Source organism: Pseudophryne corroboree, chromosome 5 (genome assembly GCF_028390025.1).
Source record: "Pseudophryne corroboree isolate aPseCor3 chromosome 5, aPseCor3.hap2, whole genome shotgun sequence".
Classification (NCBI taxonomy): Eukaryota; Metazoa; Chordata; class Amphibia; order Anura; family Myobatrachidae; genus Pseudophryne; species Pseudophryne corroboree.
In genome coordinates, this window is record NC_086448.1 from 49,941,556 (window position 1) to 49,962,491 (window position 20,936).

The 20,936-nt window shown below is 50.0% G+C and overlaps 1 protein-coding gene across 1 annotated transcript in view; it reads right to left on the reverse strand.

The window, feature by feature from the left end:
• TG (thyroglobulin) overlaps positions 1-20,936 on the reverse strand; it is a 297,874-nt gene that overhangs the window by 149,052 nt on the left and 127,886 nt on the right. The window contains 2 exon segments of the mRNA XM_063925145.1: positions 9,611-9,679; positions 9,925-10,062. Of these exon segments, the coding sequence (XP_063781215.1) occupies positions 9,611-9,679; positions 9,925-10,062 (207 nt within the window).

The window sequence follows — 20,936 nt, forward strand, 5'->3', positions numbered from 1 at the left end:
ACCTATTATAGTCTACCTACTACATTCCAATCTATTTCTATCAAGCACTTAGAACCCTTTTCTGTCAGAGATTTGTATATGGTCATTTTTTTAGACATTTGGTCTTCACCACCACAAACTAACGCTATCCTTGAGTAAGTTGTAACCTAATTGCAGCCTACAGCACCGTCCTTATCACTATTCAGGACAATTGTAACAGTATAGCCTGTATCCATCATTTGTATACTGACTTTGTTGTTATTAACCAATGTAAATCACACACCTGTTGTTATACACATATATATGTGGAGCACTGTGACTCTGATATAATAAAAGTTTTAGGGCGAGATGTACTATGTGACATTGCCGGCCATCGTCACGATGCTAAGCGCATATATACTTACCAATAAGAGCTGTCCTTCGCGATCCCCGGCATCTCCCTGACTTCCGGGTTTCGGCCTCCTGTGTCATTCTGCGCATGTGCAGAATGACTGGGGCGGCCGCGGGGCATGCTAGGAGGGATTCGATCAGATCCCTCACACAGCGCTAGGGAAAGAAGCCCATAGGCTTCTACGGGGTATCGCCAGATTTTGGCGAACCCCTCCGCGGCGCTGACCTGGTGGCCAGCTCTTTGTACATTAGGAAAATGCGGTAAATGGGGGTTTACCGCATTTTGCGCTTAGTACATCCCGCCCTTAGTATTTCCTATTTACATTTGCATATAATTCATTCCAAGCGCTGACCCACATTGGATTATATAGTCGATCTATTTGTATATGCTTGCAAATGGGGGCTTTGGGTAACCCTAGGGTCCAGCTGCTCCCATCCTAATTCCCTTTGTAGTGAATAGTCTCTCCTCCTAAGTACAATGGGGGTAATTCCAAGTTGATCGCAGCAGGAAATTTTTTAGCAGTTGAGCAAAACCATGTGCACTGCAGGGGAGGCAGATATAACATGTGCAGAGAGAGTTAGATTTGGGTGGGGTGTGTTCAATCTGCAATCTAATTTGCAGTGTAAAAATAAAGCAGCCAGTATTTACCCTGCACAGAAATAAAATAACCCACCCAAATCTAATTCTTTCTGCACATGTTATATCTGCCTCCCCTGCAGTGCACATGGTTTTGCCCAATTGCTATCAAAAATCCTGCTGCGATCAACTTGGAATTACCCCCGATATACAGTATCTTCTGAACATTCATCCAACTTGATTATAGTAGGTCCTTGTTCGTGGGCCAGTTTTCAGCAAATGAGCACAGATCTGCTGCTACTTGTTCCTAAGCAGACAGAAAACTGCTAAATTGACTGACTCAAGTAAAACGATTGTGGGCCTAATTCAGAGTTGATCACAGCAGCAAATTTGTTAGCAGATGGGCAAAACCATGTGCACTGCAGGGGGGAAGGGCAGATGTAACATGTGCAGAGAGAGTTAGATTTGGGTGTGGTGTGTTCAAACTGAAATCTAAATTGCAGTGTAAAAATAAAGCAGCCAGTATTTACCCTGCACAGAAACAATATAACCCACCCAAATCTAACTCTCTCTGCACATGTTATATCTGCCACACCTGCAGTGCACATAGGTGGTCATTCCGAGTTGTTCGCTCGCTAGCAGTTTTTAGCAGCCGTGCAAATGCTATGCCGCCTCCCACTGGGAGTGTGTTTTAGCTTAGCAGAAGTGCAATCGAAAGGATTGCAGAGCGGCGGCATAATTATTTTGTGCAGTTTTAGAGTAGCTCAATACCTACTCAGCGCTTGCGATGACTTCAGACTGTTCAGTTCCTGTTTTGATATCACAAACACTCCCTGCGTTCGCCCAGCCACGCCTGCGTTTTTCCTGGCACGTCTGCATTTTCTCGAACACTCCCTGAAAACGGTCAGTTGACACCCAGAAACGCCCACTTCATGTCAATCACTCTGCGGCCAGCAGTGCGACTGAAAAGCTTTGCAGGACCTTGTGTGAAACTACAGCGATCGTTGTAATATTACTTCACGCGTGCGCAGTGCGCCGCATACGCAGAAGTGCCGTTTTTTTGCCTCATCGCTGCACAGCGAACGAATGCAGCTAGCGATCAACTCGGAATGACCACCATGGTTTTGCCCAACTGCTAACAAATTTGCTGCTGCGATCAGGTCTGAATTACCCAGTGTTAGAAACGTGCACTCTCCTCCACAATCCCCGCTATAATTAGTATATAATGACATTTAAATTAATATAGTCACACTGTTTACTAGCAGAATAACCGCTGACTGGTTGACTAGTAGTAAATTCCTGTGAGGTCAAGTAATAGCAATCTATATAAACACAAATCATGTTAAAGAAGTGACATGAATATAGAATAAGAGACTTTCAAAAAAAATTACTTTCTTAACATTTGTCATTCACCTAAACAGACCGTCATCGTTTTACCTACATTAGATGGGGAATGTCTTGTCAGTGTAATCACCACGAGTTATAAAAACCCTTTTAAGAATTGTGGCTAAAACTGGGGCTTCTGATTGTGTTTGAGCCCCGATATTTAAAAGGGCAATGCTTTAACTAGGAAGACATGGCTAGTAAAAGCATTGCCATTTTAAATATCGAGCACAAACACTGCCAGAAGCAGTGGTTGTACAAAAACTCCAAAGACTACCACAATGGGAAGACCAGCAGCTTTGTGAAGATGAAAAGGGATCAATAGCCATATACAGTATATAAAATCATGACCGTTAATGCAGAGGGAAAAAACCCTAAAGACCACTAAAAGAATAAATAAGAAACAAAATAATAAATGAATAGATGCCTGTGCATGAAAATAATTTTCCATTCTACCGTGGAAATTTCCCCCAATTATTCAGTCTGAAGCGCTCACTCATTTCAATGTGCTATAAGCTACAATATGATTTTGTGGCGGAACATATGCAGAGAGGACAACACTTCAATTTCTCCTCCGTAGACCCCAAGTCATACCTACCCGCTAACCACAGAACTTGCCAGGAGACCCCGTGAATTTGGGGAGATTCTCCCAACTCCCGGAAAAGTGGGCAACTCTCCTGCAACCTCTTCTTAGCTGAAGTGGGCGGAGCAACGAGCATGACAACATGATTCACTATGAAATGCATCATTGTGGCCCCACCCCCAGCGACACAAAGCACGGAATCATAGAAACCATTATGCATCGGAGGCGCAATGAGGCTAATCGCGGAACCCCTCCCACCTCGACCTCCCTCTCCAAGGAACTCCCCAGAGAGGGGCTTCCAGAAGTATGCCCCAAGTCTAACGCGTGACATCACGCAAGGGGGTGTCGTCCCATGACAGTGGAAAGTGTAGAGGTGCCCAGATGCTCCAGGCTGCTGTACAGTCTACAAGGAGTGGGCCTGGGGCGTGTTTTGGATGCTCCAAGCAGGAGGGCACTGCACCCTGGGCAGGGCCGGACTGGCCATCTGGCACTTCTGGCAAATGCCAGAAGGGCCGATGGCCACGTGGGCCGGTCCAGCGCTCACTGAGACACGCTGCCGTTCAGTCCGGCGGCAGCGTGTCTCAGCTATCAGGGGAGGTGAGCGCGCCAGCTATGTCTGGCGGCGTATAGTGGGCTTCAAACCAGCCGCCGGTTCGTGAGCCAATCAGAGCCGCCGCTGCCGGTCCACGAGCTCTGATTGGCTCACGAACCGGCGGCTGGTTTAAAGTCCGCTACACGCCGCCAGACATAGCCGCGCTGGCGCGCTCTCAGCTCCTGACAGTCACATCCCAGCCAGAGGAGCAGCAGCAGTGGTAAGCAGCTGCAGCACTGCTGTGGGGGTAATTGGCACTGTGGGGGCAATTGTTTACCTGGCACTGTGGGGGCATTTGTATACCTGGCACTGTGGGGGCAATTGGCTGGCACTGTGGGGGCATTTGTATACCTGGCACTGTGGGGGCAATTGGCTGGCACTGTGGGGGCATTTGTATACGTGGCACTGTGGGGGCAATTGTTTACCTGGCACTGTGGGGGCATTTGTATACCTGGCACTGTGGGGGCATTTGTATACCTGGCACTGTGGGGGCATTTGTATACCTGGCACTGTGGGGGCATTTGTATACCTGGCACTATAGGGGCAATTGTGGATCTGGCACTGCACTATTGGGGGCATATGTCTGTGTATCACGTCCCATTTTAATTGGCCACACCCATATTTTTGGCACGCACGCCTTCAGCGCCTGCACACAGTACCTCTATGAGACACTCTCTGTCTGATTGGTCGCCGCTTAGCCCCGCCGGGAGTGCACACAGACGCTCTCATTCTAGTGAATGGGGCGCGTGCGTGTCCATGCCCCTTTTCTGGAGTGCGCGCGCTTAGTTACAACCTTTAATATTTCCATACCCCCACTTCAACATTTCCACTTCAACCAATGGTTGTGTGTATTTTAATACAGAATGATGTACACTTGTATGTTGTTATAATATTAATTTATATTTGTAAGAGCATAGACTAAGAAGTAGGAGGAGTCGGGAATAGTAAGGGGAGGAGTCAGATGCTGACACCGAGGTGGGCCTGTGTGCTTCAAAAATGCCAGGGCCTATTTTTGGTCCCAGTCCGGCCCTGACCCTGGGCGAGGGCACCACTCACATACATACCCCTCCCTACAGCCCTGTTACATCCTATACCAAGCACATCTGACAATAACGCAGAAAGGAGCTGAGGATCGCAGATGAAGGCTCAGAGGGCCACGGTTGACCCTAGGGCCACATGTTGCCTACCACTGCTCTATACACTTGGGTGCATTTGTCAGTACGATATAAACAGGAGCGTAAATTGTTGTATGAGAGGATCAAGCGTAAAATATTTTTTTATATTACCACAGAAACCCTATGAAAGTGCCTGTGTGACTGTGAGTCTGTGCTCCGTGGATAAGACAGGCACCTCCCAGCTGGGTCAACATGTGGTGACCTTATATAAAGCGTCCAAGACACAGGTAAAATAGCAGCCAGTGGGATAGAAGCATGTGTATTTGTTTTAAAATATCTCACAAACCTATCATTCAGCCTGTGTAATTACAGGAGCTAGTGCAGTATAATCTACAGCTGTCAGTAATTGTCCTCGCTCTTCCGCCGAGCCACCAGCAAATTACAGCCGGGCGCGTTGTATTTATACACGCGGGCCCCTCTGTGCGGCAGAAAACAGATGTGATCTCTCTCTCTATATATATATATTCTGCCTTATATTTAGCAGAACACAGTTATACCTACAGAAACTGGTTAGGAACTCATATTTCATGCGTGTAATGTGCTTTGTAGTATAAATGTACACATTCTACCAATCTGTCCATGACATTATATGCCCGTCCTCGATCCAGTGCATCCGTAACTGCCAATGTACACAGTCAGGCAGGACAGTAAAATGCGTGCCCACCAAGCATGCCAGGCAATTAGGAGCATACAAGGATCATGGATATTGGCCCTCATTCCGAGTTGTTCGCTCGCTGCTAATTTTAGCAGAATTGCTAATAGGCTAAAATCCGGCAGTTCTGCGCATGCGTATGCATCTCAGGGTGCACGTGCTAAGCAAATTTACACAAAACTATGCTATTTTACTCACAGGCGAACAAAGCTTTTCAATCGCTCTGCTGATTGACAGAAAGTGGGAGTTTCTGGGCGGAAACTGGCCGTTTTCAGGGAGTGTGCTAAAAAACGCAGGCGTGCCAGGTAAAAACGCAGGAGTGTCTGGAGAAATGGAGGAGTGGCTGTTCGGACGCTGGGCGTGTTTGTGACGTCAAACCAGGAGCTAAACGGACTGAGGTGGTCGCAATCTAGGAGTAGGTCTGGAGCTACTCAGAAACTGCAAGGAAATTGCTTTCGTTAGCAATTCTGCTAATATTAGCAGAATTGCTAATCTTTCGTTAGCAATTGCTAATCTTTTGTTAGCAATTCTGCTATGCTAAAATACACTCCCAGAGGGCGGCGGCTTTGTTTGCATTTCTGCTAAAAGTAGCTAGCGAGCGAACAACTCGGAATGAGGGCCATTATACGTACTTAATTTATTAACACTCAAGGGATGAAAGCAACCCTCTTATTTTACTATATGTACCCCTTATCTGTAATCCACTGCAGCTCAGTAACATACACAGGGATGACTATAGCAGGAAACGAAGCTGGCGGGTACTAAGTAAAAACATTCTGGGATCAAATCAATTAGATGCGATGTAAGATGGCACATTCAGTGCGTGCAGCTCCCATACATTCAGTAGGATCACATTGTGCATTTTCATCAACTCTCTCCCCCTTGTGTGTCTCCAGCCATCAAATCTCTCCCCCTTGTGCGTATCCAGAAATTACATCTCTCCCCCTTGTGTGTCTCCAGAAATTACATCTCTCCCCCTTGTGTGTCTCCAGCCATCAAATCTCTCCCCCTTGTGCGTCTCCAGCCATCAAATCTCTCCCCCTTGTGTGTCTCCAGCAAATATCTACCTTTGTGTGTCTCCAGCAAATATCTACCCTTGTGTGTGTCCAGCCATCAAATCTCTCCCCCTTGTATGTATCCAGCAATGACATCTCTCCCCCTTGTGTGTCTCCAGCAATTACATCTCTCCCCCTTGTGTGTCTCCAGCCATCAAATCTCTCCCCCTTGTGTGTCTCCAGCAAATATCTACCTTTGTGTGTCTCCAGCAAATATCTACCCTTGTGTGTGTCCAGCCATCAAATCTCTCCCCCTTGTGTGTCTCCAGCAATTACATCTCTCCCCCTTGTGTGTCTCCAGCAATTACATCTCTCCCCCTTGTGTGTCTCCAGCCATCAAATCTCTCCCCCTTGTGTGTCTCCAGCCATCAAATCTCTCCCCCTTGTGCATCTCCAGCAAATATCTCCCCCTTGTGTGTCTCCAGTCATCAACTCTCTCCCTTGTGTGTCTCCACCAATCATATCCCCAACCTATCTCTTTAACAAGTTCTCATAATTGACTAATAGGCCCTACACACTGGGTAATAATACTCAAAGATATGAACGATCTCGTTCATTAATGAACGAGATACCGTTCATATCTTTGAGTGTGGAGGCACCAGTGATGAACGATGCGTGGCCCCGCGCTCAATCATTGCTGGTGTCCCGTCGCCTGTGCATGCAGGCCAATATGGACTCCCCCCGTCACTGCCCCCCCGCCGCCGTGTCGCCTGTCGGCCGTATCCACCGTCGGGCAGCTCGGCAGCAGATCGCTCAATGTGTAGGGCGCTTAACCTTTGCTGTCTTCCCTCTGTGTCTCTCCTCCGCGCAGTGTTCTCTGCTGTGAATGACACTGATGTGACTGGAGCTGTATGATCGGTGCTGGGCTGTACAAGCTTTCTGCTGCTCTGCTGCCTATCATATAATATAATACGACAGACAACAGCGCAGCAGTGCCAGAAACCTGTACAGATGGAGCCATGCTAATCGTGGCTCTGTCTGCGCCCGAGCACGCCTGCACGTGCCCCTTTCACTACAATGGGAGCGTCTCTGTGCACTCCCGTAGCAGGGCTAGGCGCCGAATCGCCTAGTCCCGCCAGGAGTGCACGTTTGCAATGGAGCTGCACTAGACGAGCATGACTCCATCTGTACATCCCACCGTCAGCCAGGACTTCTGAAATATGGAACCTGCGCAGCGGAGTTTAGATGTCCAACCTGCCCAGATGCCCCTAGGAGAGTGGTTCCCAAATGCTGTCCTCAAGGCACCCCGACATGCCAGGTTTTAAGTATATCCCTGCTTGTGCACAGATGGTATAATCAAACTGACAGAGGTACTACTTAACTCACCTCTGCCTAAGCATGGATAGCCTTAAAACCTGGCCTGTTGGGGTGCCTTGAGAACCGCCTTTGGAAACCACTGCCCTAGGCTTTTCAAGATGCCCCTAGGCATTTGCCAATATTGCCTATGCCAAGGCCCAGCTCTGCATCCAAGAATACAGCAATGGACATCGAACATCTGAGTAGGATGCGGGTGACTTACCCGCTTTTCCGGGGTGGCCTAAGCAAGTATGGCCCACTGACAATTATACGATTAAATAGAAATGGGAAACCCATTATCAAATGTTGGATTTTTTCATTTTACTTTTTTTAAGAATATGCGTAATAAATGTAAACCTATTTCCCGGATAACCCTTAGCGATGGACTTTTCTGAATATTTTAGCTGATAGAACAATTTTAGAGAGTTGCCCAATAAACACGTTTCCTGCACAATACAAATGAGCTGCTTTGAATTTTCTCACCCACTCATTCAGAAATATCACGCAAGTGGGTGTAAGAAGGTTTTTGGTGTATTTTTAAAACTTTACGGTTGCACAAACACACGGGCGCAGTAGCTGCATCAGCGGCGCAGTTACACTCCTGTACTCCTAGCACCAACAGCGGCCGTGTAGGGTTCTACAGACTATTTTACAGTTGAGTAATTCTGGCAATACGATGTAAGTCAGTATTATAATTGTTAGCACAGCTGTGACAGAACACAATGTGATTCTAACCCACGTGGAAACTATACCTTATTAGGAACACAAAGTTCAACCTCCAGACATCTGTTATACACATCACTTTCACCTCTCGTAGATTACAGTGTCCTGTATATGCCACATGGAGGCCAGATAAAGGGGGACATTTACTAAGCAGTGATAAGAGTGGAGAAGTGAGCCAGTGGAGAAGTTGCCCATGGCAACCAATCAGCACTGAAGTAACATCTATAATTTGCATACTATAAAATGATACAGAGCTGCTGATTGGTTGATGGGGCAATTTCTCCACTGGCTCACTTCTCCGCTCTTATCACTGCTTAGTAAATGTCCCCCTAAGACAGGCTACTGTATTTATAAACCTGGAGCTTTGAGCCACTCTGCAAAAGATAGAGTATGGTGTCCTTGATGGATCATGTCTATAGGCTGATATTTTATTTATTATTAGCAGTTATGTATATGATGCACAGATATTACGCAGTGCAGGGGCAGTTTAAGAGACGAGAGGGCCCCATTCTCTCTGGCAGCGCAGTAGACTCTAGCTTTGTGCAAGAATCTACTGCGCAGGCACAAACCACTGGGAAGGCGGCAGCTGCACCACTTTCCTGGTGATTTCTGTCCTCAGCACCGGCTGACGCAGGACTCCGGAGAGGGAAGTATAATTATATAGGAGCAGGATGTGCAGTATGGGCCGAACTGTACTCAGGGGCCTGTGTGCACCCATTATAGACACTCAATTGACACAGTGCTATGCAGAGAATATTACAGCCAATCACATCAGTCCCTGCCCCAGTGGAGCTTACAATCTATGTACCCTATCACATGTACACACACACACACATTATTATTTTTTATCAGCCAATGAACCTGCCAGTATGTTTTTGGAGTGTGGGAGGAAACCAGAGTATCCCGAGGAAACTCACGCAAACGTTGGGGTACATACAAACTCCACACATATCTTAGGAATTTAACTCATGTCATCAGCACTGTGAGGCAGTAATGCCAACCACTATGCCACCATGATGCCCAGTTTAAGGGATTGCAGCAGTGCAGACAGCGCCTCCTGCAGGAGACAAAGGTCCTCTCCAACTGCTGAAGAGAGACATTCTTTAGTCTCTACACAGCTGTCATACGCTATTACTTATTGAGGAATAAAGAAGCATAGGACAACATACGGAAGCCAACATAACGGCATAATAATTGTGTATTACCGTCTCGCTCTGTACTGTGAGCGGCATTGACAGGCGGACACAGGGCCGGGGAAACAGTCTTTTCATCACCTGGTAAAACAAAAACAAAACAAGTGCCGATGGCTCAGATGCTTTGATATCTTTGTAGAAAATTAAATACTTAAAACCGAGAGCATCTTTATTTTCCCCCTTTTACCTCATATTAGTTATCCTATTCAAAATAATAAATTGTCGCCATAGGAAGAGATAAAATTCCAACCATGCAGGCATCTTGCATCCAGATCCATGAATGTAAGCAGATAAAACAGCAGACACAAGACTTGTTTTACAGTCACCTGGCTTCTGGTACCACCCAAACGGCACGGTGTCCATCCCATCATCCGGTGCGCTGCAGTTCATAACACGCCATGCGGCTCCTGCGTCTTCCGCACATGACTGTATTCCCAGACCGGCCACCATCAGACAGGTTCTCTCTGGAAGAAGTAACCTGTGATCACTGACCTGCTAGCCTCACGCTGTCATTCTACAGTCACTAAATAATGTATTGCCGAGCAACCAGTGCCGGAGTATACTGATCCCCTCCAGTCCTTTTATTAATAAGGCAGCCCTGGTTTCTTATACTGTATACGTATACATTGCCCCCCACATGCAAGATACATTACCAGCCTGGCACAAACAGATGAGCTGGCACTGATCCTATCACCTGCCTGGCACTGAGCGATGAGCTGGCACTGATCCTATCACCTGCCTGGCACTGAGTGATGAGCTGGCACTGATCCTATCACCTGCCTGGCACTGATCCTATTACCTGCCTGGCACTGATCATATTACCTGCCTGGCACTAAGCGAAGAGCTGACACTGATCATATTACCTGCCTGGCACTGAGCAATGAGATGGCACTGATCATATTACCTGCCTGGCACTGAGCAATGAGATGGCACTTACCCTGTTACCTGCCTGGCACTGAGCTGGCACTGATCATATTACCTGCCTGGCACTGATCCTATTACCTGCCTGGCACTGATCATATTACCTGCCTGGTACTGAGCGAAGAGCTGACACTGATCATATTACCTGCCTGGCACTGAGCAATGAGATGGCACTTACCCTGTTACCTGCCTGGCACTGAGCTGGCACTGATCCTATTACCTGCCTGGCACTGATCATATTACCTGCCTGGCACTGATCATATTACCTGCCTGGTACTGAGCGAAGAGCTGACACTGATCATATTACCTGCCTGGCACTGAGCAATGAGATGGCACTTACCCTGTTACCTGCCTGGCACTGAGCTGGCACTGATCCTATTACCTGCCTGGCACTGAGCGATGAGCTGGCACTGATCCTATCACCTGCCTGGCACTGAGTGATGAGCTAGCACTGATCCTATCACCTGCCTGGCACTGAGTGATGAGCTGGCACTGATCCTATCACCTGCCTGGCACTGATCCTATTACCTGCCTGGCACTGATCATATTACCTGCCTGGCACTAAGCGAAGAGCTGACACTGATCATATTACCTGCCTGGCACTGAGCAATGAGATGGCACTGATCCTATCACCTGCCTGGCACTGAGTGATGAGCTGGCACTGATCCTATCACCTGCCTGGCACTGATCCTATTACCTGCCTGGCACTGATCATATTACCTGCCTGGCACTAAGCGAAGAGCTGACACTGATCATATTACCTGCCTGGCACTGAGTGATGAGCTGGCACTGATCCTATCACCTGCCTGGCACTGAGTGATGAGCTGGCACTGATCCTATCACCTGCCTGGCACTGAGTGATGAGCTGGCACTGATCCTATCACCTGCCTGGCACTGAGCGATGAGCTGGCACTGATCCTATCACCTGCCTGGCACTGAGTGATGAGCTGGCACTGATCCTATCACCTGCCTGGCACTGATCCTATTACCTGCCTGGCACTGATCATATTACCTGCCTGGCACTAAGCGAAGAGCTGACACTGATCATATTACCTGCCTGGCACTGAGCAATGAGATGGCACTGATCATATTACCTGCCTGGCACTGATCCTATTACCTGCCTGGCACTGATCATATTACCTGCCTGGTACTGAGCGAAGAGCTGACACTGATCATATTACCTGCCTGGCACTGAGCAATGAGATGGCACTTACCCTGTTACCTGCCTGGCACTGAGCTGGCACTGATCCTATTACCTGCCTGGCACTGATCATATTACCTGCCTGGCACTGAGCACTGAGCTGGCACTGATCCTATTACCTGCCTGGCACTGAGCAATGAGTTGGCACTTACCCTGTTACCTGTCTGGCACTGAGCAATAAGCTGGCACTGATCCTGTTACCTGTCTGGCACTGAGCGATGAGCTGGCACTGATCCTATTACCTGCCTGGCACTGAGCGATGAGATGGCACTGATCCTATCACCTGTCTGGCACTGAGCGATGAGCTGGCACTGATCCTGTTACCTGCCTGACACTGAGCGATGAGCTGGCACTGGTCCTATTGCCTGACACTGAGTGATGAGCTGGCACTGATCCTATCACCTGCCTGGCACTGAGTGATGAGCTGGCACTGATCCTACCACCTGCCTGGCACTGAGCAATGAGCTGGCACTGATCCTATCACCTGCCTGGCACTGAGTGATGAGCTGGCACTGATCCTATCACCTGGCTGGCACTGATCCTACCACCTGCCTGGCACTGAGCGATGAGCTGGCACTGATCCTATCACCTGCCTGGCACTGAGCGATGAGCTGGCACTGATCCTATCACCTGCCTGGCACTGAGCGATGAGCTGGCACTGATCCTAATACCTGCCTGGCCCTGAGCGATGAGCTGGCACTGATCCTATTACCTGCCTGGCACTGAGTGATGAGCTGGCATTGATCCAATCACCAGCCTGGCACTGAGTGATGTGCTGGCACTGATACTATTACCTGCCTGGCACTGAGCGATGAGCTGGCACTGATCCTATCACCTGCCTGGCACTGAGCGATGAGCTGGCACTGATCCTATCACCTGCCTGGCACTGAGCGATGAGCTGGCACTGATCCTATCACCTGCCTGGCACTGAGCGATGAGCTGGCACTGATCCTATTACCTACCTGGCACTGAGCGATGAGCTGGCACTGGTCCTATCACCTGCCTGGCACTGAGCGATGAGCTGGCACTGATCCTATCACCTGCCTGGCACTGAGCGATGAGCTGGCACTGATCCTGTTACCTGCCTGGCACTGAGCGATGAGCTGGCACTGATCCTATCACCTGCCTGGCACTGGGCGATGAGCTGGCACTGATCCTATTACCTACCTGGCACTGATCCTATCACCTGCCTGGCACTGAGCGATGAGCTGGCACTGATCCTATCACCTGCCTGGCACTGAGCGATGAGCTGGCACTGATCCTATCACCTGCCTGGCACTGAGCGATGAGCTGGCACTGATCCTATCACCTGCCTGGCACTGAGCGATGAGCTGGCACTGATCCTATCACCTACCTGGCACTGAGCGATGAGCTGGCACTGATCCTATCACCTGCCTGGCACTGAGCGATGAGCTGGCACTGAGTGATAAGCTGGCACTGATCCTATTACCTACCTGGCACTGAGCTGGCACTGATCCTATCACCTGCCTGGCACTGAGCGATGAGCTGGCACTGAGTGATGAGCTGGCACTGATCCTATTACCTACCTGGCACTGAGCTGGCACTGATCCTATCACCTGCCTGGCACTGAGCGATGAGCTGGCACTGATCTTATCACCTGCCTGGCACTGAGCGATGAGCTGGCACTGATCCTATTACCTACCTGGCACTGAGCGATGAGCTGGCACTGATCCTATCACCTGCCTGGCACTGAGCTGGCACTGATCCTATCACCTGCCTGGCACTGATCCTATCACCTGCCTGGCACTGAGCGATGAGCTGGCACTGATCCTATCACCTGCCTGGCACTGAGCGATGAGCTGGCACTGATCCTATCACCTGCCTGGCACTGAGCGATGAGCTGGCACTGATCCTATCACCTACCTGGCACTGAGCGATGAGCTGGCACTGATCCTATCACCTGCCTGGCACTGAGCGATGAGCTGGCACTGAGTGATGAGCTGGCACTGATCCTATTACCTACCTGGCACTGAGCTGGCACTGATCCTATCACCTGCCTGGCACTGAGCGATGAGCTGGCACTGATCTTATCACCTGCCTGGCACTGAGCGATGAGCTGGCACTGAGTGATGAGCTGGCACTGATCCTATTACCTACCTGGCACTGAGCTGGCACTGATCCTATCACCTGCCTGGCACTGAGCGATGAGCTGGCACTGATCTTATCACCTGCCTGGCACTGAGCGATGAGCTGGCACTGATCCTATTACCTACCTGGCACTGAGCGATGAGCTGGCACTGATCCTATCACCTGCCTGGCACTGAGCTGGCACTGATCCTATCACCTGCCTGGCACTGATCCTACCACCTGCCTGGCACTGAGCGATGAGCTGGCACTGATCCTATCACCTGCCTGGCACTGAGCAATGAGCTGGCACTGATCCTATAACCTGCCTGGCACTGAGCGATGAGCTGGCACTGATCTTATTACCTGCCTGGCACTGAGCGATGAGCTGGCACTGATCCTATCACCTGCCTGGCACTGAGCGATGAGCTGGCACTGATCTTATTACCTGCCTGGCACTGAGCGATGAGCTGGCACTGATCCAATCACCTGCCTGGCACTGAGCGATGAGCTGGCACTGATCCTATAACCTGCCTGGCACTGAGCGATGAGCTGGCACTGATCTTATTACCTGCCTGGCACTGAGCGATGAGCTGGCACTGATCCTATCACCTGCCTGGCACTGAGCGATGAGCTGGCACTGATCTTATTACCTGCCTGGCACTGAGCGATGAGCTGGCACTGATCTTATTACCTGCCTGGCACTGAGCGATGAGCTGGCACTGATCCTGTTACCTGCCTGGCACTGAGCGATGAGCTGGCACTGATCCTATCACCTGCCTGGCACTGAGCGATGAGCTGGCACTGATCCTATCACCTGCCTGGCACTGAGCGATGAGCTGGCACTGATCCTATCACCTACCTGGCACTGAGCGATGAGCTGGCACTGATCCTATCACCTGCCTGGCACTGAGCGATGAGCTGGCACTGAGTGATAAGCTGGCACTGATCCTATTACCTACCTGGCACTGAGCTGGCACTGATCCTATCACCTGCCTGGCACTGAGCGATGAGCTGGCACTGAGTGATGAGCTGGCACTGATCCTATTACCTACCTGGCACTGAGCTGGCACTGATCCTATCACCTGCCTGGCACTGAGCGATGAGCTGGCACTGATCTTATCACCTGCCTGGCACTGAGCGATGAGCTGGCACTGATCCTATTACCTACCTGGCACTGAGCGATGAGCTGGCACTGATCCTATCACCTGCCTGGCACTGAGCTGGCACTGATCTTATCACCTGCCTGGCACTGAGCGATGAGCTGGCACTGATCCTATTACCTACCTGGCACTGAGCGATGAGCTGGCACTGATCCTATCACCTGCCTGGCACTGAGCGATGAGCTGGCACTGATCCTATCACCTGCCTGGCACTGAGCGATGAGCTGGCACTGATCTTATTACCTGCCTGGCACTGAGGGTTAGGCGTATGCAGTAATATGCCGTGCATATAATTTGCACCTACCATAGGGTTGGTGCAAGTGCGTACTGATGATGAGTGCCATAATGCACCCTGGGCTGGCCCCTCAGCCTCCACCCCACCTTAAATGTGATCCCCATCCCCTCAAATGTGAAGAGATTGGGCATGGAAGCTGAGTGCCAGGTGCATCCTAGGGGTGCTCCGCGCGGCACTCGGGCAGCTGTCTGTGCTAGACGGTGCCACTCCAGGCATCCTGCCAGCCAAACATAGAGATGAGCTTTGCTACGGGTGTGGTATGGTTTGCCGGCGGTCGGGGTCCCAGCGACCAGCATACCGCCGCCGGCATACCGACAGCTGGGCGAGCGCAAATGAGCCCCTTGCAGGCTCACTGCGCTTTCCACGGTGCATACGCGCGCCACGCTATCTATTCTCCCTCCAGGGGGTCGTGGACCCCCAAGAGGGAGAAGAATTGTCAGTATGCCGGCGGTCGGGATTCCGGCGCCGGGAGGCCGGCCGCCGGCAACCAGAAGACCACCCCTTTGCTACAGCTTCTGCATGGATGCAATGCTTAATAACGGCTGTGTATTCCTGCAGTTTCTTTAGCTAAGTGCAGGTTTCTGCGCGTTCCAGGTCTGTCCTGCACTGGTGATTGGCTGCACATTGGGGGTAATTCCAAGTTGATCGCAGCAGGAATTTAGTTAGCAATTGGGCAAAACCATGGGGGTCATTCCGAGTTGTTCGCTCGCAAGCTGCTTTTAGCAGCTTTGCACACGCTAAGCCGCCGCCTACTGGGAGTGAATCTTAGCTTATCAAAATTGCGAACGAAAGATTAGCAGAATTGCGAATAGACACTTCTTAGCAGTTTCTGAGTAGCTCCAGACTTACTCGGCATCTGCGATCAGTTCAGTCAGTTTCGTTCCTGGTTTGACGTCACAAACACACCCAGCGTTCGCCCAGACACTCCTCCGTTTCTCCAGCCACTCCCGCGTTTTACCCAGAAACGGCAGCGTTTTTTCACACACTCCCATAAAACGGCCAGTTTCCGCCCAGAAACACCCACTTCCTGTCAATCACACTACGATCACCAGAACGATGAAAAAACCTCGTAATGCCGTGAGTAAAATACCTAACTGCATAGCAAATTTACTTGGCGCAGTCGCACTGCGGACATTGCGCATGCGCATTAGCGACTAATCGCTCCGTTGCGAGAAAAAAATAACGAGCGAACAACTCGGAATGACCCCCCATGTGCACTGCAGGGGAGGCAGATTTAACATGTGCAGAGAGAGTTATATTTGGGTGGGGTGAGTTCAATCTGCAATCTAATTTGCAGTGTAAAAATAAAGCAGCCAGTATTTACCCTGCACAGAAATAAAATAACCCACCCAAATCTAATTCTCTCTGCACATGTTAAATCTGCCTCCTCTGCAGTGCACATGGTTTTGCCCAATTGCTAACTAAATTCCTGCTGCGATCAACTTGGAATTCCCCCCATTGTTCCATGCTTGACCTATTAATCACAGCTACGAACGCCTTGCGGCAGCGGGGATCTGCCGCATTGTTCCGTGTAACACACCTGCTCTCTAACGCTATACAGTCTGCAGCTAAATGAAATACTTTCTACAAGTTTTGATCCTGTATAAAGAGACAGCCTGGAGCTAGGATCATGCGGCGTGACAGCACCAGTATCAGTCTACAAAGCCTAAAAGGAAATGGGATTATAGTAAAGTCAACTTTTCTTTATTGCTTTATTACATACAGCACAAGAGATCTGTGTGTTACCTGTACTGGCTTGTGTGGGGCGGTTTTGTTGCAGGCACAATGGGGGGTCATTCCGAGTTGATCGCTAGCTGCCGTTGTTCACTGCATAGCGATCATTTAAAAAAATGGCAAAACTGCGCATGTGTATGCACCGCAGTGCGCTCGCACGGCGTACGGGGGAACAAAGAGCATTGTGGTTTTGCACAGGTTCTAGCGACGCTTTCAGTCGCACAGCTGATCGCAAGGAGATTGACAGGAAGTGGGAGTTTATCGGTGTCAACTGACCATTTTCTGGGAGTGTCTGGAAAAGCGCAGGCGTGTCCAGGCGTTTGCTGGGCGGGTATCTGACGTCATTACTGTGTCATTTGTCGCAGCAATCATCGCATAGAATAAGTAACTACAGGGCTGGTCTTGTTTTGCACAAAATGTGTTTGCTGCCACTCGGCTGCACAGGCGTTCACACTCCTGCAAAGCGAAAATACACTCCCCCGTGGGCGGCGACTATGCGTTTGCACGGCTGCTAAAAACTGCTAGCGAGCGATCAACTCGGAATGAGGGCCTATGCACGCAAAAATTTAAATACAGTAAAAGAAGAAACCCTTGCAGCATGTCAGCAATACCAGTGAGCGGTTACAGCGTATTCTGCATGGCTGTGCAATCCAGGAGAACATTATGCAAACTACACTGGCATGAATATACAATGACATGGAAGATAAGAAGGCTATTATCACTAGATCTATGGACTTAATTCAGAGCTGATCGTAGATGTGCTAAAATTAGGGCTAGCCGTCCCGTACGTCCCTGCCTATGCGCCTAGGTGTGGTGGCAGGCAGCAACCTGCCATGTTTTTGGTCGCAGCAGCTGCATGTGACATCACACAGCCGCGGCGGCCCGCACCAGCAACAGTCCAGACACGTCTGCGTTGTCCAGACCACGCCCCCCCCCCCCAACGGCATTGAAACGCTGCTGGCACGCCCCTTCCCGCCCCACGACCATCTTTGCTTGTCAATCACTCACTGGGTGCACGTGCGCACTACCCAAAGGGCTTCAGAGAACGATCGCTGCCGTTGCAGCGATCGGGTTTGAATTAGGCCCTATCTCCCAACATTTATCCATGCTAAAGTGGGTCAAACTAAGAATGTCCTGATCGAGGCTAACCCCCGTCCTGATCTGCCCTGAAACGCCCACTTTTGGGTGATTTTCTCCCACTTCAGTGCAAGTCCTACCTCTCTGGAAGTCTGCAAAACGGGACAGTTGTGAGGTAATCTCCTGTTACACAGTGGTGCATCCATTTTGTCGTCCAGTAAAAGAACAACAATGCAGCCCATCAATTTGCAAGTACCCCGTACCTCATAAATAATAAGAATTTACTTACCGATAATTCTATTTCTCGTAGTCCGTAGTGGATGCTGGGGACTCCGTAAGGACCATGGGGAATAGCGGCTCCGCAGGAGACAGGGCACAAAAGTAAAAGCTTTAGGATCAGGTGGTGTGCACTGGCTCCTCCCCCTATGACCCTCCTCCAAGCCTCAGTTAGGATACTGTGCCCGGACGAGCGTACACAATAAGGAAGGATCTTGAATCCCGGGTAAGACTCATACCAGCCACACCAATCACACTGTACAACCTGTGATCTGAACCCAGTTAACAGCATGATAACAGCGGAGCCTCTGAAAAGATGGCTCACAACAATAATAACCCGATTTTTGTAACAATAACTATGTACAAGTATTGCAGACAATCCGCACTTGGGATGGGCGCCCAGCATCCACTACGGACTACGAGAAATAGAATTATCGGTAAGTAAATTCTTATTTTCTCTGACGTCCTAAGTGGATGCTGGGGACTCCGTAAGGACCATGGGGATTATACCAAAGCTCCCAAACGGGCGGGAGAGTGCGGATGACTCTGCAACACCGAATGAGAGAACTCCAGGTCCTCCTCAGCCAGGGTATCAAATTTGTAGAATTTTGCAAACGTGTTTGCCCCTGACCACGTAGCTGCTCGGCAAAGTTGTAAAGCCGAGACCCCTTGGGCAGTCGCCCAAGATGAGCCCACCTTCCTTGTGGAATGGGCAATTACAGATTTTGGCTGTGGCAGGCCTGCCACAGAATGTGCAAGCTGAATTGTACTACAAATCCAACGAGCAATCGTCTGCTTAGAAGCAGGAGCACCCAGTTTGTTGGGTGCATACAGGATAACAGCGAGTCAGTTTTCCTGACTCCAGCCGTCCTGGAAACATATATTTTCAGGGCCCTGACAACATCTAGCAACTTGGAGTCCTCCAAGTCCCTATTAGCCGCAGGTACCACAATAGGCTGGTTCAGGTGAAACGCTGACACCACCTTAGAGAAAAACTGGGGACGAGTCCGCAGTTCTGCCCTGTCCGAATGGAAAAAGAGATATGGGCTTTTGTGAGACAAAGCCGCCAATTCTGACACTCGCCTGGCCGAGGCCAGGGCCAACCGCATGGTCACTTTCCATGTGAGATATTTCCAATCCACAGATTTGAGCGGTTCAAACCAATGTGATTTGAGGAATCCCAGAACTACGTTGAGATCCCACGGTGCCACTGGAGGCACAAAAGGGGGTTGTATATGCAGTACTCCCTTGACAAACGTCTGGACTTCAGGAACTGAAGCCAATTCTTTCTGGAAGAAAAACGACAGGGCCGAAATTTGAACCTTAATGGACCCCAATTTTAGGCCCATAGACACTCCTGTTTGCAGGAAATGCAGGAATCGACCGAGTTGAAATTTCTTCGTGGGGGCCTTCCTGGCCTCACACCACGCAACATATTTTCGCCACCTGTGGTGATAATGTTGTGCGGTCACCTCCTTCCTGGCTTTGAGCAGGGTAGGGATGACCTCTTCCGGAATGCCTTTTTCCCTTAGGATCCGGCGTTCAACCGCCATGCCGTCAAACGCAGCTGCGGTAAGTCTTGGAACAGACATGGTACTTGCTGAAGCAAATCCCTTCTTAGCGGCAGAGGCCATGGGTCCTCTGTGAGCATCTCTTGAAGTTCCGGGTACCAAGTCCTTCTTGGCCAATCCGGAGCCACGAGTATAGTTCTTACTCCTCTACGTCTTATAATTCTCAGTACCTTGGGTATGAGAAGCAGAGGAGGGAACACATACACCGACTGGTACACCCATGGTGTTACCAGAACGTCCACAGCTATTGCCTGAGGGTCTCTTGACCTGGCGCAATACCTGTCCAGTTTTTTGTTCAGGCGGGACGCCATCATGTCCACCTTTGGTCTTTCCCAACGGTTCACAATCATGTGGAAGACTTCCAGATGAAGTCCCCACTCTCCCGGGTGGAGGTCGTGCCTGCTGAGGAAGTCTGCTTCCCAGTTGTCCACTCCCGGAATGAACACTGCTATCACATGATTTTCCGCCCAGCGAAGAATCCTTGCAGTTTCTGCCATTGCCCTCCTGCTTCTTGTGCCGCCCTGTCTGTTTACGTGGGCGACTGCCGTGATGTTGTCCGACTGGATCAATACCGGCTGACCTTGAAGCAGAGGTCTTGCTAAGCTTAGAGCATTGTAAATTGCCCTTAGCTCCAGTATATTTATGTGGAGAGAAGTCTCCAGACTTGACCACACTCCCTGGAAATTTTTTCCCTGTGTGACTGCTCCCCAGCCTCTCAGGCTGGCATCCGTGGTCACCAGGACCCAGTCCTGAATGCCGAATCTGCGGCCCTCTAGTAGATGAGCACTCTGCAGCCACCACAGAAGAGACACCCTTGTCCTTGGAGACAGGGTTATCCGCTGATGCATCTGAAGATGCGATCTGGACCATTTTTCCAGCAGATCCCACTGAAAAGTTCTTGCGTGAAATCTGCCGAATGGAATCGCTTCGTAAGAAGCCACCATTTTTCCCAGGACCCTTGTGCAATGATGCACTGACACTTTTCCTGGTTTCAGGAGGTTCCTGACTAGCTCGG